General features: G+C 46.8%; 1 protein-coding gene across 4 annotated transcripts in view; it reads right to left on the reverse strand.

Moving 5' to 3' along the window:
* rif1 (replication timing regulatory factor 1) overlaps nt 1–20,226 on the reverse strand; it is a 107,438-nt gene extending 87,212 nt beyond the window's left edge. For all 4 annotated transcript variants that reach the window (XM_069934944.1, XM_069934943.1, XM_069934942.1 and 1 more), the window contains exons 1-3: nt 20,123–20,226; nt 4,063–4,183; nt 2,465–2,543 (exon numbers count right to left, since the gene is read on the reverse strand). In XM_069934944.1, the coding sequence (XP_069791045.1) occupies nt 2,465–2,543; nt 4,063–4,175 (192 nt within the window). In that variant the 5' untranslated portion in view covers nt 4,176–4,183; nt 20,123–20,226. The remainder of the gene's footprint in view (nt 1–2,464; nt 2,544–4,062; nt 4,184–20,122) is intronic.
* Nucleotides 20,227–26,609: the final 6,383 nt, after the last annotated feature.

Raw genomic sequence — 26,609 nt, forward strand, 5'->3', positions numbered from 1 at the left:
GACTTATTCATAAGATGAGGATGGAGCTGGTAGCATTAGCATAGATAGAAGATAGGTTATCCAATAGAAGGCAGACAGTTAGGATGAATGGCTACTTCTCTGGCTGTCAGTCACAAGCAGAGTGCGACAGGGGTTGGTGCACTGTTTACAATATACATTAACAATTTGCAAGGAGGACCAAGTGTATCAAAATCTGGTGATGACACAAAACTGAGTGGAAAAGCAAATTGTGCGAAGGATGCAGAGAACCTGAAGTGAGTGCATATAGGTTAAGTAAGTGGGCAAATATTTGGCAGAAAGAGCACAATGTTGATAAATGAGTAGTCATCCACTTTTGAAGGACAATTAAAGATCAGATTGTTATTGAAATAGCTAAAAGATTGCAGCATATTGTTATACATAGGAAAGAGGGTTCTTGTGCATGAATTTAAAAAATGTTGGCTTGCAGGCCATCAGGCAATCATTACTGGAGGGACTAAATTAAAAGCAGGGAAGCAGTTTCCCTAGTAGCTGAGACTAGAATCAGGGGACATAACTCCAAGATTCAGGGAATAGATGGGAAGGAACTGCTTTCTTTCTCCTCCCCCCACCCCCATCCCCCCAAAGAATATAAATCTGTGGAATTCTCTACACAAGAGGGCAGTGGAGGCTGTCTCATTAAATATAATTTAAAAACAGTTGGATTTTTGCAGTCAGGGAATCATGGGTTTATTGAGAAAAACCCTTTCTCTGTAAACTTGGAGGAGGAGGTTAATTATGCCAGAAGCATGGTTAGCGTAGCAGTTAATGCAAGTGATCGGGACCAGGGTTTGACTCCCGTGCTGTCTGTAAGGCATTTGTATGTCCTCTCCATGTTTGCATGGTTTACCCCATTTCCTTCCAATGTTTGAAGCATACCAGGAGTTTAAATTTAACTTTAACTGCCCAATTTACACCCCATTAACCTACACCCTCGGGACATTGTTTTTTTAAACTGTGGGAGAAAACCAACACAGACACAGGGAGAACGTACAAACTCCTTAGAGACAGCATGGAATTCAAATCACTAACCAATCCCTGGTGCTGTAAAGGTGCTGCGTTAACCACTATGCCAACCATGCCACCAATAATTGTAGGGGTGTAGGTTAATTTGATATAATTGGGCGGCACGGGCTCATGGGCCAAAATAGCCTGTTACCATGCGGTATGTCTAAATCATTAAAATTTTTTAAACACTTAAGCTCACGAATGGGGTTCCAATTTAATGGAAGATGCGCTGAGGGTCTGACTGGGGCACTGGCGTGGAGGAAGAGTCAGGTTTCAATGCAAGGGGAGGAGGGTTAATTATGACAGTGGTACAGTTAGCTTAGCAGCTAGCACAAAGCTGTTACAAAATTTAAATTCTAACCTGTCTCTGGTGGTGTAAGTTAAGGGAATAAGCTAATTAAAATGAACTTTACATTATTAAAGACCACAATATTGATTCCACCCCCCACCCCCCCAAATTACTTTAAATGTTGCTGTCTTTTAAACGATGTATTCTCAATGGAGGCATTAATTAGGCATTGAAAAAGTCTCAGTCAACCAGAAAATTTGCATATCTGACACCAGTGATTCCCCAAAGGTGCTGGATAATGGAGATTTCATTCTACACGTTTTCTTTTGTATTGCTACAACTTTTCTAACAACCGTCTTCCAGCTATATCCAATTATAAGAATGATATCTATCTGATCTAACTTCACACAAATGGAAAATGTTTTTTTAGCATGACAGCCTTTCAAAATAAAATTCAGTTTTCAAAGCCCAGGAGTAAACAATGCCCTAAGTTCATCTACTTTTCTAAATTGAGCAATTAACAATCAAGTGATTTATTTTACTGCAGCAGGTCACGCTGGTGTTGTTTGGTTACTATCAGTATATAGCAGATTTCCACACCTGAACACTGCAGCATAGAACATAATCGAGGTTGAGATGAAGACCATTCAACCACCAGACTCTCAGTAGGAAGGCAAATAAACTTTATCTAAAGCCTCTTTTAAGTTATTTTAATTGGTTTCTACCATTATGTTGGCAGCCCATTCCAAAAAACATTTGTCCAACCTCTCCCTATCACTCAAACCTAGGCAGCATCCTGGCAAATCTCTTCTGTACCCTTTCCAAAGCCTCCACATCCTTCATGCAATGAGACAACTAGAACAGCATACAATGCAAATGAGAGTGATGAGAGTGGTAAAAGCAGCAAGTTTGCACAAGTCAACCTGGTACACCCTCTCAATTTGTAGTGACATGTATCAATTACTCTTCCCTGAAGAGATTGACGAAGCAAAAACTTCAAGAGGGAACAGTTCAATCAATTCATTTTACATTCTATTAGGTGCAAGTATTAAGTACAATAAAAAACAGCAAGTCTCCAAATTTTCATAAATTTCATTACTTCAACAAAGAAAACTGATAACATTTCAATACACAAAAACAAACACTTACTTTAAGTACTTCACAGAGCCGAGTAAACTGTTTTTCAACTGCACCAGCAAATTCTTTTCCATCTTCTCCACTAAGACGACTTAAACAGAACGAATAGATGATTATTTATTCAAAGATTGACTAGGTTATTTTGGATTGGAATCTGGAAATTGAAACACTGCGGAAGCTGGAAACATTTTTTAATTAATTTTTTTCTTCTTTCCACAAATGCTCCCTGATCTACCAAGTATTTTAAGCATTATTTAGATTGAGATGTCAAGCTGTTTAAGTACATAAAAGCAGGACTGACCCTTGTAACGTTCACCCTTTCTCACCTCAGGTCTGATCCTGAGTGGTTCACCCTTTCTCACCTCAGGTCTGATCCTGAGTGGTTCACCCTTTCTCACCTCAGGTCTGATCCTGAGTGGTTCACCCTTTCTCACCTCAGGTCTGATCCTGAGTGGTTCACCCTTTCTCACCTCAGGTCTGATCCTGAGTGGTTCACCCTTTCTCACCTCAGGTCTGATCCTGAGTGGTTCACCCTTTCTCACCTCAGGTCTGATCCTGAGTGGTTCACCCTTTCTCACCTCAGGTCTGATCCTGAGTGGTTCACCCTTTCTCACCTCAGGTCTGATCCTGAGTGGTTCACCCTTTCTCACCTCAGGTCTGATCCTGAGTGGTTCACCCTTTCTCACCTCAGGTCTGATCCTGAGTGGTTCACCCTTTCTCACCTCAGGTCTGATCCTGAGTGGTTCACCCTTTCTCACCTCAGGTCTGATCCTGAGTGGTTCACCCTTTCTCACCTCAGGTCTGATCCTGAGTGGTTCACCCTTTCTCACCTCAGGTCTGATCCTGAGTGGTTCACCCTTTCTCACCTCAGGTCTGATCCTGAGTGGTTCACCCTTTCTCACCTCAGGTCTGATCCTGAGTGGTTCACCCTTTCTCACCTCAGGTCTGATCCTGAGTGCTTCCAAAATTTGCTTCATTTCCATTCCTAATATTTGAAACATTTTGCTTTTGTACTCGAGACTATAATAGTAAAAGTGTTGTCAACAAGAAGCCCCAGTCTTCTGCTTTAAAGTATTTTAAACAAGGTTGCAGGGAGAAGAGAAAATAAATGTAGAGGATTACTTTAAACTCAAATAAACTACAACTCCAGACAACATTTAAAAAAAATCAAACATCCAACAAATGCCATTCTAAAAATTTAGAAAAACATCATGCTGGAGAAACTTAGCAGGTCAAACAGTGCACTTTATAGCAGAGATAGATACATAACCAACATTTTGGGCTTGAGCTCTTCCAAGTACAAACAAAATGCAGGCAGGCATCCAAACAAAAGAGTTTTACTGCATCATTCCCAAATTATATCAACAAATATCTATTTTTATTATCTATTTCTTCACAGACCTGGTGACTGAACAAAGTTTCTACAGTTACTTTTGATATAATAAAATGCATGGCTATCAATTTTGCAATCCTTTAACACTGTAATTGCTTAAAAAAAAACAACTAATAGGAGCCTCATGAAACAAGCATTAACAAAGGCATCATCTCAATGTTCAGGCACATCATAGTAAGAAACCAGTTTTGCTTTGCTGGATACCTCTTATACTGACCTGGAAAGGGTAAGGTAGGCATCTACTTGCTCTATTGATGATATAGACGAGTCTTCTAAGGTTTCCAACAGTGAGAGCAAACCAGAAATTGCTGGATAAGGAGCAGCCATCATTCTGGATTCTGGGGAAAATATTAATCGTCATTTTTTTTCTGCCACTTGTGGTTTATACCACACCCATTTGGGTTTTTGGGAATTAACCACCACAAGGTGGTTTCCTAAGGGGTTAGGGGAGGTGGGGGGGGGGGGGTGAAAATTTGAAAATGATTTAGTATCTATTATGTAATATTATACTAAGTCAATTTGAAATGAATGTATGGAGATACTATAAATACATTTTTTTTTAAATCGTCATTTTTCCCCCCTCTTTAAAGTGCTGATTGAAATGTTGAACTTAAAATGAGAATTAAACTTTGTCAAGTAACTTTTTAAATGGCTTTTTACAAAAAAAGTCACAAGATTGCTACCAAATCTCCAATTGTTCACATCTCTCCTCTCAGCTCTGGATCACCGAGAAAACAGCAACTCTTAATTAAATATGGCAGCAACTCATACATAGGGTTGATTTCATCTACTACAGCTCAGCTTTTGACACCATTATTCCCTCAGTGCTGGTCAAGAAGCTCCAAACCCTGGGCCTCTGCAACTGGATCCTTGACTTCCTCATTGGAAAACCAGTCAGTACGAATTGGAAACTTCTCCTCACTGAGGATCAACACAGGCACACCTCAAAGATGCATGCTTTGCCCACTGCTCTACTCATTCTACACCCATGACAATGTGACTAGGCACAATTCAAATGCTATTTACAAGTTTGCCGACGACACCATGGTTGTCAGCAGAGTCAGGTGGCAATGATGAAATATACAGGAGAGATAGTGGAGTGGTGTCACAACCACCTTGCACTCAACGTTAGCAAACCAAGGAGATAATTGTGGACTTCAGAAGGAAATCAAGAGAACACTAACCAGTCCTCATCAAAGGATCAGCAGTAGAGAGGGTCAAGAGCTTCAAATTGCTGCATGTCAGCATCTCCAAGGATCTGTCCTGGAGCATCCATGTCTATGTAATCATGAAGAAGGCTTGCCAGTGGCTATACTTAGCAGTTTGAGGAGATTCGGTACATCACAGAAGCCTCTCAAAAACTTCTACAGGTGTACCGTGGAGACCATTCTGACTAGTTATATCACTGTCTGGTATTGAGGTGCCAATGTTCAGGACAAGAAAAAAACTCCACAGGGTTGTTAACTTGTCCTATAATAAAACACCCATCACCAAGTATCTGATGGTCTGGCTTCCGGCTCATCCCTTTAGATTTGCCAGGGCCCCATTTCCCATGCTCTGTTTAAACCCATTGAATCATCTTTCCCGCATTCCTTTTAAAATTCACTTCGTTGACGATAAAATCATACTGATGTGCAACATCTTTAAAGTGATTTATAACTTAGTTATTAGTTGGAGCAATATCCAGTATTCTGGAAAACCTGCTAGCCAAAATTTCAAGGTTGCTACATTGCCAGAGTTGTGTTGTATTTGACTAGAACTCCAACTCTTCTTGTGTAGTTGTAGACATGACTGAGTTCATTGCTTTATAATTTTACCAGATTATTTGACAGACTATTAAGACCAGTGTTACAAACTAGTGAAAAATACATTTTAGCTCAAAATGCTCATGAGCCAGCTACTTCGGGGAGGGCGGTGGGGGGGGGGGGGGGGGGGGTGGGACTTAGTTTACTTCTGTATTTACAAGTTCAGATTTATTGTCAGAGTATATACATGACATCATACACAACCATGAGACTCCTGTACTCCTGTGGGTACAGAATTACCACTAATTGGTAGTGCAAAAACAAAACTAAACAGGGTAAAACATGTAAACAAAGAAATGAAAAAAGATAACAAATGTAGACAAACTGACTGTGCATTACAGAGAGAATAAAAAGAAAAATCAATAAAGAGTACACATGAATCGCCCCTTTTTCCACTGGCGCTTGGACCCAGGAATTTTCTGGAAAAGGAATAAGTCCGAATGCTGGCATCAAATGATGTCATTACACTTTAAACTGATACACGACAGTATCAGTTTGCTGATACTGTCGTGCTGATGAAACCAGTAGAAAAGGGAAAGCAGAAAGTCACAGTTTCCAGTTGAAGGTAGATCCCTGGGGATGAGTGTGTTCAATGGAAAAGCAATTAGTGTCCAAATTAAGAGCGGCCCCAGAGGAAATGGTACAAAGGGCTTCCTATCCTGGGATACTGCATAGCCAATTAACTGGGATGTCAGTAGGGGCTTCTGATGTTGGAGGGGTAGCACCTGTTCCTGAACCTGGTGGTGCAAGTCTTGTGCCACCTCTACCTCTTTCCAAATAACAGCAGCTAGAACAGAGTGTGTGCTTGGCAGTGAGGGTCTTTGATTGCTGCTTCTCTCCAACGGCAGTGTTCCCTGTAGATGTACTCAATAGTAGGGAGGGTTTTGCCTTTGATGTTCTTTCCTAATTTTACCCAAATTGTTAAGTTTAAATTTCGATTCTGCTGGGTTATTTTTCATGATTTTATTTATCTAAGTACGAAGAAACAGAAGTTCAAAAATGGAGTCTCAACCCACTTTTTTTATTCTCAAGGATTACTTGATTATATGATTGTGTCGAAAGAACACAATTTTGTTCGTTGAGGATTTGCTGTACAAAAATAGATAAGTGTAAATTTTTATGTAGCAGAAACAATACATTGACAGGAAACTAAGGAAAGCAATTCAAGTTAAAGTATCACTAGATTCATTGCACATTAACATTGTAACCATAAAATAAATGCAAGTGTACAATAGTTTTACACATCTTTAAATTGCTCAAAAAAAATGGACAATTTACCTCGACTCAATTCCTTTTATTGTTAGCTCTACAAGTATTTCCTTTGCTTGCCTCATAAAGGCAGAACCTTCCATTTAAAGAGGCTACATTCCACTTTTTAGTATAGCCTGTATACACTATTACCCATTTTTCAGTCTAATAAGCTTTATTTCAGCCATTATTAACCACAATCCTATTTGCAATGCTGTTGTGACAGAGTTTAGACATAAATCAAATTAAGCTTGTGTCATGTCTTATTGCCTTAAATTTAACTTTGCATGGACATCAATAAGAGGATAATCTGGATGGAGAAAAGGAAGCGGGGGTGGGAGGATGCCTCCATTACCAGAAATTGAAGATTTCAACAAGTGAATAGTTTACTGCGCCAACTTGTTCTACTTTCATAACACTATTCTCTTGTAGCGTACATGCTACGAGTGTGGAAGGAAGACACACAGATGAGTCGTCGAAATCGAAGACTGTTTTATTGCACTGGCAGCTCTATTTTATATGGGCCCTGGCACTGACATCAGGGGCCTGCTTCATCAGAGTGTTGACCTTGGGTTGGCTGGCGTTCATCTTCCCACCGTGCAGCGATCACCTGGGACAACAGCCGTGCTGTCGTCGGCCATTTCGTGGGCCTGTTCGCATCTCTATGCATAGGCCGCTAAACGATTCCCTCACAACCCCAGAACCAGTGATCGGGCTATTGTCCGTAGCCTTAGGTGGCCTGCTCCTGCATCGCAGAGGTGGAGTACAGACCAGCTCATTACAATCCAGATATGCCGATTTGAGGCAGTTGACAGTAAAGGTTTCCTCCTTACCGCTGATGCCAAGGACGAAGGTGGAAACATTGTTCTAATGACCATGTAGGGCCCCTCGAAGGGTCATTGTAGTATTGGTCTGTGAATGGCCCTCCTCACAAACATGTACCGGCAAGACCTTAGGTGATTCACAACGCAATGCTTGATCAGGCCATGCAGCGGGGACTGCTGCAGGACCAGAGAACCCAGCTTCCATCACAGGCTCTCAAGGTTTGCCACAGGGTCTTCCAGGAGTTTAATCGGGGGGCGAGGAATTCCCCGGGGATAATTAAAGGCACACCGTGGACCACCTCTGCCGCCGAGGCATTGAAGTTCTCCTTTGGATTCCCAGAAGGACCCAAGGTAGTTCTTCCACCCAATTGGGATGCTTGAGCCAGGCCATCAAGGCTGCCTTGAGGTGCCTGTGGAAGTGCTCCACCAACCTGTTGCCTTCCAGAAGCTAAGCCAATAGTATGGGGGAGCTGTGTCCCCAGAAAGTTAGCCAACGCTGCCCAGAGCCTGGAGGTGAACTGTGCCCCCATCTGACATGAGATGCTCCGGGACCCCAAAAATCAGGACACTGATGTATCAACAAGAGCCCTGGCACAGGTTTCTGTGGTGGTATCAGCCAGTGGGTCTGCCTCTGGCCACCTCGTGGAGTGCTCTACCATGGTCAGGAGATATCTCACCCCACGGGAAACTAATACTGGCCTCACTAAGTCAGTGTGCACGTGGCTAAATCTGCTCCACACTTGCTCAAAAATCTGTGTGTGCTCTCTAGTGTTAACCGCTTTGGAGGACTGACTGTTCGTGCAGGTCTTGGCACACTAGCTGACCTGTTTTTGGAGACCATGATAGACAAACCTGTTGGCCACAATTTTGACCAGGGTGCACCAGGTTGTGGATAGCCTCGAAAACCTGGTGTCTCCATTTAGCCGGGACAATGGGCAGGGGGTGCCAGTAGAAACATCACGTTGCTATTCCCCATGATATATTGAATATCCGTGGTAAGCTCAGTTGAATGTCTCTGCTGTCAGGCCAAACATTAGTCCAACACCTTATGGAAAGCGAAAGTCAGTGGCTTGTGGCTGGCCTTCTTAAGAAAAAAAATAACCGAAATGTCTTACCACCAGGTACAGCGTTAACAGCTCCTGGTTGAAAGCGCTGTATTTGAGTTCTGGAGGGCAGAGGTGCTTGCTGAAAAAAGGCCAGGGATTGCCTTTTTAGCACACCCCCTACCACAGTGCCTCCCGGCTCGGGTAGGTGCCTCCCGGCTCGGGTAGGTGCCTCCCGGCTCGGGTAGGTGCCTCCCGGCTCGGGTAGGTGCCTCCCGGCTCGGGTAGGTGCCTCCCGGCTCGGGTAGGTGCCTCCCGGCTCGGGTAGGTGCCTCCCGGCTCGGGTAGGTGCCTCCCGGCTCGGGTAGGTGCCTCCCGGCTCGGGTAGGTGCCTCCCGGCTCGGGTAGGTGCCTCCCGGCTCGGGTAGGTGCCTCCCGGCTCGGGTAGGTGCCTCCCGGCTCGGGTAGGTGCCTCCCGGCTCGGGTAGGTGCCTCCCGGCTCGGGTAGGTGCCTCCCGGCTCGGGTAGGTGCCTCCCGGCTCGGGTAGGTGCCTCCCGGCTCGGGTAGGTGCCTCCCGGCTCGGGTAGGTGCCTCCCGGCTCGGGTAGGTGCCTCCCGGCTCGGGTAGGTGCCTCCCGGCTCGGGTAGGTGCCTCCCGGCTCGGGTAGGTGCCTCCCGGCTCGGGTAGGTGCCTCCCGGCTCGGGTAGGTGCCTCCCGGCTCGGGTAGGTGCCTCCCGGCTCGGGTAGGTGCCTCCCGGCTCGGGTAGGTGCCTCCCGGCTCGGGTAGGTGCCTCCCGGCTCGGGTAGGTGCCTCCCGGCTCGGGTAGGTGCCTCCCGGCTCGGGTAGGTGCCTCCCGGCTCGGGTAGGTGCCTCCCGGCTCGGGTAGGTGCCTCCCGGCTCGGGTAGGTGCCTCCCGGCTCGGGTAGGTGCCTCCCGGCTCGGGTAGGTGCCTCCCGGCTCGGGTAGGTGCCTCCCGGCTCGGGTAGGTGCCTCCCGGCTCGGGTAGGTGCCTCCCGGCTCGGGTAGGTGCCTCCCGGCTCGGGTAGGTGCCTCCCGGCTCGGGTAGGTGCCTCCCGGCTCGGGTAGGTGCCTCCCGGCTCGGGTAGGTGCCTCCCGGCTCGGGTAGGTGCCTCCCGGCTCGGGTAGGTGCCTCCCGGCTCGGGTAGGTGCCTCCCGGCTCGGGTAGGTGCCTCCCGGCTCGGGTAGGTGCCTCCCGGCTCGGGTAGGTGCCTCCCGGCTCGGGTAGGTGCCTCCCGGCTCGGGTAGGTGCCTCCCGGCTCGGGTAGGTGCCTCCCGGCTCGGGTAGGTGCCTCCCGGCTCGGGTAGGTGCCTCCCGGCTCGGGTAGGTGCCTCCCGGCTCGGGTAGGTGCCTCCCGGCTCGGGTAGGTGCCTCCCGGCTCGGGTAGGTGCCTCCCGGCTCGGGTAGGTGCCTCCCGGCTCGGGTAGGTGCCTCCCGGCTCGGGTAGGTGCCTCCCGGCTCGGGTAGGTGCCTCCCGGCTCGGGTAGGTGCCTCCCGGCTCGGGTAGGTGCCTCCCGGCTCGGGTAGGTGCCTCCCGGCTCGGGTAGGTGCCTCCCGGCTCGGGTAGGTGCCTCCCGGCTCGGGTAGGTGCCTCCCGGCTCGGGTAGGTGCCTCCCGGCTCGGGTAGGTGCCTCCCGGCTCGGGTAGGTGCCTCCCGGCTCGGGTAGGTGCCTCCCGGCTCGGGTAGGTGCCTCCCGGCTCGGGTAGGTGCCTCCCGGCTCGGGTAGGTGCCTCCCGGCTCGGGTAGGTGCCTCCCGGCTCGGGTAGGTGCCTCCCGGCTCGGGTAGGTGCCTCCCGGCTCGGGTAGGTGCCTCCCGGCTCGGGTAGGTGCCTCCCGGCTCGGGTAGGTGCCTCCCGGCTCGGGTAGGTGCCTCCCGGCTCGGGTAGGTGCCTCCCGGCTCGGGTAGGTGCCTCCCGGCTCGGGTAGGTGCCTCCCGGCTCGGGTAGGTGCCTCCCGGCTCGGGTAGGTGCCTCCCGGCTCGGGTAGGTGCCTCCCGGCTCGGGTAGGTGCCTCCCGGCTCGGGTAGGTGCCTCCCGGCTCGGGTAGGTGCCTCCCGGCTCGGGTAGGTGCCTCCCGGCTCGGGTAGGTGCCTCCCGGCTCGGGTAGGTGCCTCCCGGCTCGGGTAGGTGCCTCCCGGCTCGGGTAGGTGCCTCCCGGCTCGGGTAGGTGCCTCCCGGCTCGGGTAGGTGCCTCCCGGCTCGGGTAGGTGCCTCCCGGCTCGGGTAGGTGCCTCCCGGCTCGGGTAGGTGCCTCCCGGCTCGGGTAGGTGCCTCCCGGCTCGGGTAGGTGCCTCCCGGCTCGGGTAGGTGCCTCCCGGCTCGGGTAGGTGCCTCCCGGCTCGGGTAGGTGCCTCCCGGCTCGGGTAGGTGCCTCCCGACTCGGGTAGGTGCCTCCCGACTCGGGTAGGTCAGGAGGGTTGCAATGGCTAGTGTGTCTTTGGCCCTCTGGAATTCCCTGCAGGATTCCTCGTCCTAAGCTGCTGCCGGTATGAACCGGTGGTAAAGGTTTATCATATCGGCAATTTCCTGCAGTCCTTTCACCATGCGTGGCTTAGCGAAGTGCCGAACCGCCTCAACCTTCTCGGGGAGGGATGTGGTCTCATGCTTGTTAGTTCTGTGTCCAAGGAAGTCGATGGTGTCCAGACCGAACTGGCACTTAACAAGATTAATGGTCAACCCAAACTCGTTCAGCTGGGTGCACAGTTGTCTCAGGTGGGTCAAGTAGTCTTTGCAGCTGTAACTGGCAATGAGGATATCTTCCAAATAGATGAACGCAAATGGGAGGTCCCAGCCCACTGCATCCATCAGCCACTGGAAAGGTTGTGCCGCATTGTTTAGAATGAAGGGCTTGCGGAGGAATGTGAACAAACCAAAGGGGGTTATGATTGCAGTCTTGGGGGACAACCTGGGGGTGAACTGGGATTTGGTGATACCCCCGGATGAGGTCTTCCTTGGAGAAGACCTGTGCCCCATGTAGGTTGGTAGCAAAGTCTTGGATGTGGGACACGGGGTCTCTGTCGGGCATGGTGGCCTTGTTAAGGCAGCAATAGTCCCCGCATAGTCTCCAACCCCTTGCTGATTTAGGAACCATGTGGAGGCTAGAGCCCTAGGGACTGTTGGAATGCCGCACAATCTCAAGCTCTTCCATCTTTTTGAACTCCATCAGGAGGAGTTCTCAGGCAGGAGTCAGTGTGCCCTGGCGTAGAGCAGGGGGCCTCCCCTCAGTTAGTATGTGGTGCCTTACCCAATATTTTGGCTTGGCCATACAGAACTGTGGTGCCACTATTGAGGGGAACTCCACCCGACAAACTCATTGTCGGAAAGCATCATAAAGATGGGGGGCAGATAGCTTTGGTTCCCCCAGAGGCAAAGTCTGAAAGGTTCTGGCATGCAGCAAGTGCTGTTCCTTGAGGTTGACCAACAAGCAGACGACCCCCAGGGGGGGTTGCTCCATTGCCACAGGGGTAAGAGGTCCATGTAAAGTGGTTGTTGTCAAAACAAAGGGGGATGGTGAGGGTCCCGAAAGTCTGAATTCAGTTGTTGGCTGCCCTCATGTTGGGCCCGGTTTGCTGCAGCGGGTGTCAAAGCCTGCAGGGGGTAGGACGCTTATCTCAGCAACTGTGTCGACCAGCAAACGCCTACTCACAGCAATTCCTAGACAGGGAGTAGATTATCATGAGGGCCAATCACTGCAGCCATCAACCATGGCTGGCCAGGGCATTTTCTGAAAACCTGCAGTGTGAGCGGCAACACTGGACCTCCGCACTAGTGGTAGTAGCATAGCTGTCCTGGGGTGTTCACTGGCCTTGATCTCACTGTCGGCTATTCATGGGGAATACTGATGTAGTCTATGACAGCACTAGTGTCCTTCTTTGCTCCCCAGAGCATGTCTGCCGGGACAGCGACCCTCCGAGGGTTGGATTCTTCTTCTGTGAACAAGACCTGTATATCTTCAGGGAGAGCAGGCAAGGCTTGTGGCTCTCAGAGTAAGCACCTCACTCATTAGAGTGGACGGGGCCCTGTCCCCCAGTCTGTCTATATGCAGTAATCAGGCGGCGCACTAGCACCAGGAAAGCCTCAGTGTGTGGGTTAGTAGCTCTTTGAGGGCCACATATATGCCTTGCTCCGGAGGCTGCCGCAGGAAATCTACAATCCTTTCCACTGATTGAGGACGCTCACGACGTAAAAGTAGCAGATGTCGTAAGCAGTGATGCGGCGAAGCTGGTTTGAGTCCAGATGTAATGCCTTGAAGAGGTCAATGATAAACCTGGCCTGCTGCCCGCCAATGTCCAAGGTGAAAACACCACCATTGTGCTGCAACACCTTGAATAGGACTTTGAAGGGGCATTTTAGAGGTGTCCCTTGTGGCCCTCTCTGCAAAAAACACATGTGGTGGACTCCAGGTTTGCCAGGACATGGCAGGGTGGAGAGCTGTGTTGGAAAGATGGCAGAGGTTTCTGTTTACCCATTTATTCTCTCAATCACTAGAGGACATCTAGAGCATTGGGTTGTAGGCCAGGAGGGTTGAAATGAATGTCCCCTGAGAAGGTAAGCAGGGAGCCGTACACTATCTTGGCTGACAACACTGGTAGGTCTTCTTTTGGTGCTGTACGAATTCCTAATAGCACCCATGGGAGTTCGTCCATCCAACTAAGGCATTGCAGTTGAGCTTTCAGGGCCATTTTCAAGTGGTGTTGAAAACATTTGATGAGGCTGTTTGTCTGAGGATGGTAGGGAGTGGTGTAACTGGCTAGGTTGGCCCAGAGAGGATGTGTACAAGGCCCCTCGGCCGAGGTGATGTGGGTTGGGACTCCAAAGCGTGCAACCCAAATGGACAAGAAAGCTCTGGAGCAAGTCTCTGTGTCACGTGGGCAGGGGTATCACTTCCGGCCAATGGGTAAAACTGTCAATTACCGTGAATAAATACCGCATACCTTGGCTCATGGGGAGCGGGCCGACGATGTCCACGTGCACATGGTCAAAACGGTGCTGCGCCAGTCCAAACAACACAGCCCACAGGGTTACATTGTGGCAGAGGTCATGCCACAACAATTTGTCAGACAGCAGGCAAACTGTGGACCTTATGAAAGGATGTGACAGATCATGTATTTAGTCAGACACCTGCCGTCGCCAGGTGACTGGTAGGATGGGTCTGGGGAAGCCTGTGGACATGTCATGCAGTAAAGTCAGGCTCCCCGGTGAAGGACAGAAATCGCTAACCTTCAGGCTGGTGATAGGGGTCTGGTAGGCCTGGACGTCCGCATCGTCTGCTTGCTGAGCAACATTGAGCCCTCCTGAGATAGCAGTAATGGCCGGTCTGGGCAGCACATCAGCCACCATGTTGGACTTGCCTGCGATGTGGCGAACGTCTATTGTATACTCCAAAATATAGGAGAGGTGTCATTATTACCTCGCTGACCACGGGTCCAAAACCTTACTGAGTGCATGGGTAAGTGGTAGGTGATGAAAACACTTCCTTCTAACATGTACCAGAAATGTTGTATTGCCAGGGACAGGGCCAAAAGTTTGCAGTGGAATGTGCTGTATCTGAGTTCCAGAGATGTTTGCTGAAGAAAGCCAGGGGACGCCACTGCTCCAGCACACCTACTGCTCTGTCCGATGCATCTGTTGTAAGGACCAGGGGGGAAGAAGAGTCTGAATGGGCCAAAGACTTGGCCTCCGCCAGTGCCGCTTTGGTTGCCTGGAATGCTTCAACAGTTTTGTGGGTCCACTGGAGTTTGAGGAGGATGAATTGGGGTTGGATGAGGGTAGCTGCTCCTGGGAGGAAACAGTGATAGAAGTTCACCATCCCTTGGAAATTCTTGTAGGTCTCTCATTTTGTTGGGCCTGGGAAAACATTGGATGGCTTCCACCTTATAACAGCAGCAGTAAGACCCACTCTCAGGTGATACAGTGCCCCAGGAAATTAATAGTTTCCAGGCCGAACTGGCACTTAGCCGAGTTCACCGTTGAGTCTGAACTCCTGCAACCTGTTGAAAAGGCGAGTCAGGTGCGTCCTGTGTGTGCTGGTGTCAGGGCTGGCGACAAGAATGTCATCCAGGTAGACGAAGATGAAATCAAATCCCTGCCAACCACGTCCATGAGATAATGAAACATCTGGGCTGCATTCTTAAGACCAAAAGGCATCCGAAGGAACTCAAAGGCCGAAAGGTATAATGACTGTTTTTGGATACATTATTAGGATGCACTGGAATCCTGGTAGTATCCATTGAAGAGGTCCACCTTGGAAAAGATCCAGCAGCCCTGGAGCCTCGTGGTGAAATTCTGGACATGTGGGATAGAGTATCTATCTGGGACGGTGGCATCATTGAGTCGCCACAGGTGCCAACCACCAGAGTTCTTCTGGACCACATGAAGCAGGGGCTGTTTGAGTAGCGGACAACACCCAACTCCTCCATGGCATCAAACTCAGTCTTGGCTCAGAGTGTCCTGAAGGAGGCGCTGTGCCCTTGCATACACTGGGGGCCTGGTGGTTTTGGTGTGGAGTTCTACATCATGTGCTGGTTTAGAATAGTAGAAGTTGGGTCCCAACAGTGACAGGTACTTGGCCAATAGGCAGACGTATTAGTTACGGTCCAGAGCATGGATTCCTAATGGCAGAAAGGAATGTTGTCGTAGATTAAGAGGGTATGTCTGGAACATGGTAGCATTGACCAAATGGCACCAGGAGCTCATGTGCCAGGAGGAAATCTGCTCAGAGTAGGGCTTGTCCCACAGATGCGATCATACACTTCCAGAGAAAAACCGTGTCTGTGGTATAGATCATGACCAGGCAAGTGCAGAAACTCAGAATAGAAAAACCGCTGGATGCCTGTAAGGAAAGTCCCTTGGGATTGTGTTTGAGTTTGAAATACGTCGGCAGAATGAGGCTGATCTCTGCACCCATGTCGACTACAAAATCCCTCTTTGTTCGCTGGTCTCTGAGGTAGAGTAGCCCTTTATGTTTTCCAACCGCCAAGGCCACTATTGGCAGCCAGCCTGCCTGCTTCCCGCCACCGCGCTTGACCTGACATTGGGGTACGAGCATGGAGGGATGCACAGCCGGGCATTACAGCCCCATCTCCGGTGGCAGAAACAGTAATCACTCTGTTTGTTGGAGAGCTCGTCACATTGCAGCTGGGCTGCGTCTACTGCTGGGGGGGTGAATCGGCGGCTCCAACAGCATCGATCAGTCACACATGTATGGAGCTCTGTTGGAGGGTGTGGAAGAGTCTATCTGCTTCTTTGGTTACCAGGTGTGGGGCACTGAAATCTATTTCAGATATTGCTGAGGAAACATGCACCAGTAGCTTGGAGAGAAACAGGGCCTCGAACAAGAAACAGTTTGTGTGTCCATCTGCTAAAGCCACCATTTTTTGCACGAGCTCAGAGTGGTTCCTGTAACTCAGGCCTTGCATATTTAGGATGCGGACTGCACGCTCATGTCAGTTGAGCACCAGCACCAGGGAGTAGAGGAGGAAATGCCGGATTTGCTCGTACTTGCATTCCGTAGGAGAATTTTCAACAAAGGAGTTTACTTTTGCTGCAGTAGTGGCATCCAGGGCACTGACGACATGCCAGAACATGATATCCTCCAAGACAATGCATCTGATCTGGAATTGTGACTCGGCCAGTTGTAACCAATTCCTGGATGTGCCCAGAAAAACGGCAAATGCACACCAGTGATGGTTGCAGACATTGCAACTGTAGCGGTAGTAACATACTGCATTTTGTTCCAAAGACATTGAAATCATGGGGGTCACAACTGTAGCGTCTGCTAACAGCAGCGCCACTGAAATTGAGATATGTCCACACAACACGAGGTGAACCAGTAAATGAACTTTATTTTGAATTACTACTCATGCTGCTCAAGCAGACCGCCCACTTCCTGTGAGGGGCACCCTGGCCTTAGAAGTGGCGTCAGCACGTTGCGGCATCACTCCCTGTCCAGCAGCACACAACATGGAAGCGGCACCATCCCCGGGCAACGTGTTGCCAACTGAGGGTTTCTCCTTGGAAGGGGGGGCCGCACCATCTTGTGTCGGACGATTAAGGCAGCGATTCGGCCCATCTAACCGCAGTCGCTCAGCCCGCTACACAAATTATTTGTCTTACAAAATGTTCAAACAAAACCTCATGGTACAAGTGAACAAAACTTCTTGCTGCTGCAATTTTTTTTAAGGTTACTATGGAGAAAGACTAGTCTGGAACCAAGGTCCTGAGAAGAGATAAAAGCAGATGTCATCTGGCAAAAGTGAACTGAAAGCAGTTACATGTAGCAGTATACATGAAACATGGGAAGTAATTTAAATGCCACTGGTGGGCACAATAAAGCAAAACCATAGCCAGAGAAACAGGAGGACCTATTCAGAAAAAAAGACATCTGTACATGGAGTCAGAGAAGATAGGTGAGGCAAGTGAATACTTATCATCAATATTCAGGATGGAGAAGAACAACGTAGGCATAGAATTCAGAATATGTCACAAAATTTGTTGTTTTATGGCAGCATTACAGGTGCAAACATTGCTACAAATTGGATTAAAAATAAATTAGTTCAAAAAGAAAAGTAAGTGAGGTAGTGTCTGTAGTTCATAGCTGTAGAAATCTGTGGGCAGAGGGGGAAAAATCAGTTTTTATGATGCTGGGTATTAGTCTTCAAGCTTCTATACCTCCTTCCTTATGTTAGTAGTGTGAAGAGGGCATGGCCTAGGTGGTGGGGATCATTGAGGATAGAACTTGCTTTCTTCACACATGGCCTCTTGAAGATGTCCTCAATGGAGTGAAGAATGATGCCCATGATGGCACTGGCCAAGTTCACAACTCTCATAGTCTTAGCATTGGCACAATAACAGACAGTGATGCAACCAGTCAGAATGCTCTCTATACCAGCACACCTGTAGAAATTTGCAAGTCGTTGATGACATACAAAATCTCTTCACAAAGTCTTCTTCATGATTGCATTGACATGGAGGCCCCAGGACAGATCTTCAAAAAGGTTGACACTCAGGAATTTGAAGTTCTTAACCCTTTCCACTGCTATATCCCTTGATGAGGATTGGGTCATTTTCTCCTAATTCTCCCCTTCCTGAGGTCTACAATCAGCTCCTTAGTAATGCTAGAATTGAATGCAACGTTATTATTGAGACACCACTCAACCAGCTGATCTATCTCCCTTCTGTGCATTTCCTCATTGTCCTCTATGATTATGTTGATGACTGTGGTGTCATCAGCAAATTTGAAGATGGCATTTGAATTTTGCTTAGCCACACAGCCATTCTCAACAGGGCCTTATGGCTCCCATGGGAGCCATAAGGATATTTAAGTAAAAGTCTGGTTTTCTGTTAACCTCACATAAGTTTTTTATTGTGTAGTCAAATGGATCCAAAAGGCACACTGATGACACTCGGCAAATTGGATCCAAAGCTGGCTTGATGATAAAACCATAATTATTTGGGTTGTTTTAAATTATTAGAAGTTTATAATCGGTGATGTAGCGTAGACATCTTTGTTGTTTACGCCGAGAACGGAATGCTCCAGTCATGAAGAGCAGCTGGACGTGATGAATTTCTTTTCCTCTGAGCAGAGAAGCTGGGGGGCACATAGGGATAGGATGGCAGTGGTGTGGGGCCCAGGGAAAACCAATGGACAAAAAAAAGCATACAGATAGGATATACAGTAAGAAACACATCCCCTCAGCAGAGCTCGAAGAACTGAGTGGAGATGGAACTCTCTCCCATAGTACAGTATTTGGATTAGTATCTTAAATACCATGGTATAGAAGGCTACAGCACACTAGCAAATTGTCATGGATAATGCAAGTGCTTTGTATTGTTTGTGATTTCATCAATGGGGAGTTTTGACATCACAATCTGATGTTATAAATGTAATCCAATATCAGAAATAAAATAACTGCAGAGTAGTGTTGCACATTTTATTGTCCAACATCAATTGCAGAATGCAAATAAAACAATGAAATAAAGGAAACTGCATGATATTCCAAAGGTGACCAGCAAGCAATAGGAAAATACTAGTCATTAATTTAATTTTAGCTGCACTATAGCCCCATTGCATAAACTTGACAATCCATTCATATTTCACAAGGTGGACCAAAAGGGTGAAATAATGCAAATGAAAGGGTTCCCATAACACATATTCCCATTTTTATTGAGCTTCCATCAAACTATTACAACTTTCAACCAGATTAGATTCTGTCATACAGCACATCCCATTACCTTCATCCCAATTCATCCACACCTACTTTGCCTGCATTTGGCCCACATTCCTCCAACCCTTTCTGATCCATACATCGGTCTAAAAGTCTCAAACATTGCAATTACACAAACCACTACAAGTTCCCATAGCAGCTCATTCCACAAAATTCTTCACAAAGCTGGCCCTCAGCCCCCCCCCCCATTAAAATCTTCAACCTTAAATCTATGGCCTCCAGTTTTAAACTCCCCTACCCAATGGGGAAAACAACTCATCATTTACCTCACCTCATAAGTGCAACCCAATGTGAATTTTAGAAAATCCACAAGTGATGGAGCCAATTATGACAACTGGATTTACTAGTTATCCAGTCAGAAAAATATCATCCACATATTGTCAATTATCCATTCCTGCTATCAACTACATTCTCAGATCAATTTCCCAGATCCCAATAACCACTATAAAGATTTTTCTTATCCCATTAAATTTGTAATTTGCTTTACACATTAGTTCAATGTTAATCTATTTTTCCATATTTGCTGAGACTATTGGATTTAAATAATAATTGATTACATTCTCTCTCACTTCCTCTGATCAACAAGTATAAAACGACAAATCAGGAGCACTTGTGATTCACAATTCAGACATCTCGTCTTCACCAAATTATAACATACCATGGACGGACATGTAAATTGCAACCATAATAGACTAGTTGTGATCAATATAATTGAACCCCAATATTTTATATACATCCTAAATGATTTCAATAATTTTAATAACACAGAGCAGATCGAAATTAAGACTTTACAAGAAACATATAATGAGAGTACCAAAAGGCAGCGACCATGGGACGGCAGCTTCAAAAGAAATGGGCATAGATCACTCCCCACCATTCCCTTCATCTCCCCACCACCATCACCCCCCCCACCCACCCTCACCTCTCAAAGGGCCCACTCCTCCCTCTCTCATTCACAGCAGAACTCGCCACTGCCTTTTGCTTATCTCAGGGTAGAGTGGGAAGGAGGGAGAGCAGCGGGAAAAATTGGAAAGGCAGAATTGGGAGAAGAGGATGGGAAAGAGGGACGAGTGGCCCGCCGCTTTCTCCCATCCCAAACCTCCTGCCTACCGGCCGGCCGCCTCTATCCACACATTGCCCGGTACAAAGCCAGCGAGGCCCCTCTCTCTCTCTCTCTCTCCCCCCCCAACCCCGTGGAACGCACGCGGGTTCTCCGCTCACACCGATCCGCCGCTGCAGCCCGCGGGAAAATACTCGCGCCAAAGCGCCGGGCAGCCTGGGTAACAACCTTTCACCTCAGCAACCAGCTCCCTCCACCATCCAGATGGTTTTCTCTTTCTCAAAAAAAATGAATAAACAGGCCCGATGAAATTGGACGACAAGTGTTTAAATATCGGGTTACTAATACAAAAAAAAGAGAGTTTGAAAGTCGAAACCTCTGAAAGTTGGTGCTCTCTAGCGCATGCGCCCGAGGAGGCTGGTCAGTGTCCTGATGGTCGAGAGTTGGGAGGTGAGGCTTAAAAGACCATTTATTGCCTGCAAGTGGAATGTGCCACTTCCCAATATTTCTTGCTCCACCGTGATTAGGAGAGTTCTCATTTGCCTGACGCCAACAATTCCATTTGATCTACCTGCTCCCCCCACTCCCGGTCAAGGAACTACACTTTGGATCTCTTCACTTCATGTTTTATGCAAGTTTTAATGTAACGGTTAAATACATTTCTTTCCTCCGTAATTTGCTTGACCATAATTCCAGCCTTGACAACACTTGAAAAAATTGTTCAAATTTCAAGATTCCTTAACTGTCATGAAATAAAACAGGTGTGATATCACAGGAAATTTGCTTTCTTCTGCCGTCAGGCGGACAGATTCTTCATCAGCAGAAATTGCTGGGTGTCTCTTCCAGTCAGAGAAAGAGAAGCAAAAGACAAGTTTTTTTCTTGCTGCGGTTCACAGTCCAATCTCACTTCTCATTCCTCCAAGTTCACTGGTTGCAGGTGTGGTGATATGTAATTACATGACTAGGTCACCAGAGGTCATCCCGGAGATGTCAGGTCCATTGTAGCAGTCCAGAACTACAGTCTAACCTTCCAGGTTTGTCTTGCAGAGAGACAAGACCTCTTAGTGTACATATTAGTTTATTAAAGCTGTCTTATACTCACACTGCTGTTGTGGTTATTGTCAGTACAATTTAATAAACTAATATGATAGCTACTAGGATGGAAGCTGCTTCTGCTCCAACACGCATTTCCGACCACCTGGAGACTCTTCCTGAGGAATGGAATCTGGGGACAACTAGCACGCACGTGCTTCCGAGGACAGAGACAGCAAGGAACCGCTGTACTGGAATTGTGGTGGAATGCAGGGAAGACCACAGAAGTACGATAGGGCAGGTAAGAAATGGCCAAGAGCCCTGCCTGCCCGTGGGTTCGCCGGTACAGGCACCGCCGACCCTAAACCCTGGTCCGATCAGAAAGGGGCCTCTACAAGTGCGGGTCAAAAGATCTCCACAAGTCGTGCTCCCGATCACCATGTATGTGCAGAATTCCAGAACCAGGGAAAGCAGACATCGCTACCATCACTCCCCAGCAGCAGTTTTCCCAGTACCACGAAGACCTGTCGCTACCACTGGGATCCCCCCTAAGCCCACTGCAAATGTCCCAAAGCCAGAGACTCAGCCAACAGCCCCAAGCACCCAGGTTACTCCTCCAGCAGTCACAAGCCCCACAAAGGCTCTACCAGCAGCTCCCAGTACCCCAGGGTCCACCCTTGCTACACCTAAGGGACCAGAGACTGAGGGACCAGAGACTGTGGCTTAGCCATGTGCTGTGATCAGACAGACTGGAGCTCGACCCCAGAAATCCCGGAGCCGGCATGCACTTCGGCCGTTGGCAGAGATGCTTTCGGAATTACGTGGAGGGGGCTGAGGCATTGGATAAAGAGCTATTAATGCTGCTGTTAGCTCAGCTGGGAGACCACCCTTACTCCCTTTACAGGATGCCAGGTCCTACCAAGAGGCAATCAGCAGCATTTTACAGAAGCATTACAGTAAGGGCCATAGTGAACTCCACTCCCGCTACAGACTCATGACCAGGTCACAAGAAGTAGGGGAGTCTGCCAGAGACTTTATACTCTCTCTGAAAGATCTGGAAAGAGGCTGCAACTTTAAAGCAGTATGCGGAGGACCTTATTAGGGACAGAATCGTTGAGGGCATACAGTCCACTGAGACGAGACATCGATTGCTGGAGAAAGGAATGGTGGGGCTAGATGAGGCAGAGACTATTAGGAAGCACCAGGAAAGAATTGCAGGAGTACTCACAGGACCCGGGGGCTGGGACAAACGTCACACTGCTGGACTCTCTAACACCACGAAATAAAAAGTATGCTGCCTCACAGGAATTCACAGCAGCAGCAGCACCAAAGTGCTTTTTCTGTTGGCAAAGGAAGCACCCCAGAGCCCTCTGTCCTGCCAGAGAAAATGTCTGTTCCAACTGTGGAAAACGTAGGCATTATGCAAAAGTCTGCAGAAGCCCCAAGGCCACAGCCAAGGTCCATTCTCATGCTAATGAGAAGCCTGAAAGCTTCTTTCTCCACAGACAAACAGAAGAATGCCATGTGCAGCCAGACATCTTGGACAAATGCTACAAAACGAAGGACACAGTCTTCAGGAGATGAATATGACGCCGAGTACTATCGGGTGGAAGGACACGCCAGACTTGCTTCCCTACGCATGAATCAGATGAGTCCACACAATTTATCTGATGCCACTGTGTGCATCAAAATTAATGATGTGAGGGTAAATTGCTTAATAGATAGTGAAAGCACTGAAAGTTTTATTGACCAGGGGTTAGTCAACCGCCTTGCCCTCCCCACATGCCCAAGTGAGCACCAGATCCTGTTAGCAGCCAGCAGCCTTGCGGCTGAGGTAAAACAGTTTTGCAGGGTTACTCTTGGTACTATTGGGGTTAGATTTTCAGTGCCAGTTAGAAAGCATTACAATAGTGCACAATGGGCCTCACACCACCCCCCACCCCCACAATGCTTTATGAAGAAACAACACTGCAGTCTGTCTGTCCTGAACATAGAACCCCCTCCCCTGTTCACACACCTGACCCCAGAATGCACATCAATAGCCACAAAGAGCAGGAGGTACAGCCCGAGGGACAGAGCCTTCATTAAGACAGAGGTCCGCAGGCTACTACAGGAGGGCATCATAGAGCAGAGCACCAGCCCCTGGAGAGCCCAGGTGGTTGTAGTAAAGTCAGGAAAAAAACTGCACATGGTAGTGGATTACAGCCAGACATTCAACAAATTTACACAACTAGATGCCTACCCCCTGCCACGCATAGCAGATATGGTCAACAACATTGCGAGTATAAGGTGTTCTCCACCATAGACCTGAAGGCAGCATACCACCAACTGCCCATTAGAAACAGCGATCGCATTTACACGACATTTGAGGCAGACGGCAGGCTGTATCAATTTCTGTGACTCCCCTTCGGTGTCACCAATGGAGTGTGCCTATTTCAGAGAGAAATGGACCAAATAGAAGATGAGTTCCATTTTTTTAAGGGGGGGTAAATGTGGTGATATGTAATTACACCACTAGGTCACCAGGGGTCATCCCGGTGACTTTGTATATAAAGCAGTCTAGAGCTCTAAAGTGAGGTCTTTCTGGGATGATTTGGGTAATCTCCTGATAAAAATTACTGAAATTCTATACCCTCTGGTATCTGAATTATTTTTAATGAGGAACTTAGAAGATGTGAGACCTAAAATGAGGTTGTCAAAATATCAATTAAAATTTGTTAAGCTCGCTTTAGCAGTGGCTAGGAAATGTACAGCAGTTACTTGGAAATCTGATTCCCAAATAAGTTTAGCCATTGGAAGATAGAAATGCATAATTGTGTTCTGCTGGAGAAGATTACCTCTAACCTGAGAAACAGGTATGATATATTTTTAAGAATATGAAATTCATACCTAAGATACATCAGGGTAAATCTTTAACAATTCTCCCCTCCTGCCTCTTCCCGTTGGTGCTTGCAGCACTGAGAACCCCAGATAAGTCAGGTTATTTGTCCCTTGATGGGAGTGGGGTTTATCCTAGGTGAAGCCAATCTTTTATTTTTCTTATTCTTTCTCTTTTTGTAACTTTTTCTTCTTTTCTTGTTTCTTGTGGGGGGTGGAGTGTTCCTCTTATTTTGTTCTTCTTTCTCTCTATGATCTTTCTATTATCTTTTTCTCCCTTTGGTTCAACATGGACATTGAATTTGCATGTTTCTAATGTAATTTTTCTTTCTTTATAATAAGTGAATCATATGTTGACTTTTTTTCTCATTTCTTTAATATCAACATGAGGATCAATATTTGTATTATTTTGTTAAAATTATGGATATTGATATTTTATATTTTGATTATTCTTCATTTTTACTCTGTTGATTGAAAATTCTCAAAATAAAATATTCAATAAAAAAGGACAGAGATGTCAAAGGTATTGAATGGAAATAAAAACACTGCAAAGGAGACAAAAAACAAACTATGACAAGGCAGCAAGAAGCTTAGGGCCACTGGCACAACATGACTCAGAGATTCCAACAATTGGGACAAAAAGGTCACTGTTTTGGAGGAAGTAAATCCAAGGTCCTACACTATCAGAACAGAGGATGGTCAAATACTGAGGAGGAATCGAAAGAGCCTGCTGAAAATAGAAGAGAAATGCAGAAGATCCAGCCTGCACAACAATAGAGGAAACACCACTAGTGCTAGACAGTGGTGGATCAGCAGAGCCAACACAAGCACCTGTGTTAAGAAGATCCAATCATATTATCAAAACACCTGACAAACTGAATCTCTAAAAGAAAAAGAACTGCACACATAAAAAGTTTGTGCTGCTGATGCTTGTGTCTATGTTTGTGTTGAAATGCAAATTGAAATAAATACTGTATTAGTGTGTCATATTGTTAAATTAATCATCTCAAGGAAAGATGCAATGATAGAGTGCTAGTGACACTCTTGACCACTAGATGGTATCACAGACTAGTTTGTTGCACTTTGGGTTGGATTCAAGATAGATGCCTCCACACGGTTGTGTGTGTACTTTAGCTAATAAGGTATGCATGTAATTGTTTGAAAAGAAACATCACAGATCCCACATTCCTATGGGAAGCAATGGAAGAGAAAACTGTGGCTCCTAATGGAGACTTTTGCGTGTTCATTTCCTGAAAATGGCAGCACAGGGTGATTAAAAACGTGATGTAGCATGCTTGCCTTTACAGGTTGGAGCATAAAGCACATGTTATGTGACAACTTTACAAAACACTTTAGAGCCGATTTGGGTTATTGAGTGGAATTCTGAATTCAATATTACAAAATGTGGTTACATTGGAGAGAGCATAGGATTTTTACCAGTTAGTTGCTTTGAATGTAGAACTTCAGTTATGAGGAGAGATTTGATAGAGACTAGGCTTGTTTTCATTGAGCAAAGGAGGTCAGGGGATGAACTGAGAGAAGTGTATAAAATTTATGAGGGGCGTAGATAAGATAGGCGTTCAAAATATTTTTTTCCATGATTGGAATATCAAAATAAAATGGGCATAAATTTAGATGAGAAGTGGGAGTTTTAAGTTGAAGTTCATATTTATTACCAGAGTACATACATGGCATCATATACAACCCTGTGATTCTTTTTTTCCTGTGGGGCAGGCAGTTATCAGCAATTACCTTATACTTAAGAAAATATATACTGTTGTATGGATTTATGTTAATCCTTAGTATCCTTAACTAATGGATTTTAAGTGGTTCTTAATTATTCAAGAACTGCTGAAGGAAGCCATCTGTTTTTAATCAAAGCCACTTAAGTCTCTTGAACAGAGATGAGGTCAGAGGTTGTTATGGATATGGAATGATTTTTAAAAAGGAACAGAATTATGGTATAAATAAAACTGATCATCATGTGGTTTCCAAAAATTAGGACTCACCTCAGTGATGATGAAACAATCACATGATTTGAAGAAATATATTACCTAATTCAGACATTCTGAGTTCAGTTTTGGAAGAGTTCAGTTTGGAGGGTGTAGAAGTCAAACCCCCATGACACAGGGGTTGAAACCTTGTGAAAGATAGGGTTGAGTTACAGTAACCAGAATTAATGTTGTGTGTTACTTCTGGGGGAAAGGGAACACAGAATCAGTGGCTTTTGAAATAAGGAGGTTGTTGTTAGTTGAGCCAGTGGAGCTGTTTGAGTGAACCAGTGCGGACTCGAAACGCCAACATAGCCTGTTTCCGCTCCGTAAATGGTTATATGGTTATATGGTTCAATTAAGTTTTCATTCTTGTTTCTGTATGCTTACTCATTGTCCATTTTAATACAATCCATGGTATCATCAGCAAATATATAGGTTGTGTTATTGTTGTACTGAGCCACACAGTCATAGGTGTAAAGTGAGTAGAGCAGGAAGCTAAGAATGCAGCCCTGTGGTGCTCCAGTACTGAATGATATTATGGAGGAGATTTTCTTACCAAAGCTCACTGGTTTGGTTCCAGAGATGAGGAAATTCAGGATTCAATTACACAGTGAGATATTGAGGCCCAGGTATT

Source organism: Narcine bancroftii, chromosome 4 (genome assembly GCF_036971445.1).
Source record: "Narcine bancroftii isolate sNarBan1 chromosome 4, sNarBan1.hap1, whole genome shotgun sequence".
Classification (NCBI taxonomy): Eukaryota; Metazoa; Chordata; class Chondrichthyes; order Torpediniformes; family Narcinidae; genus Narcine; species Narcine bancroftii.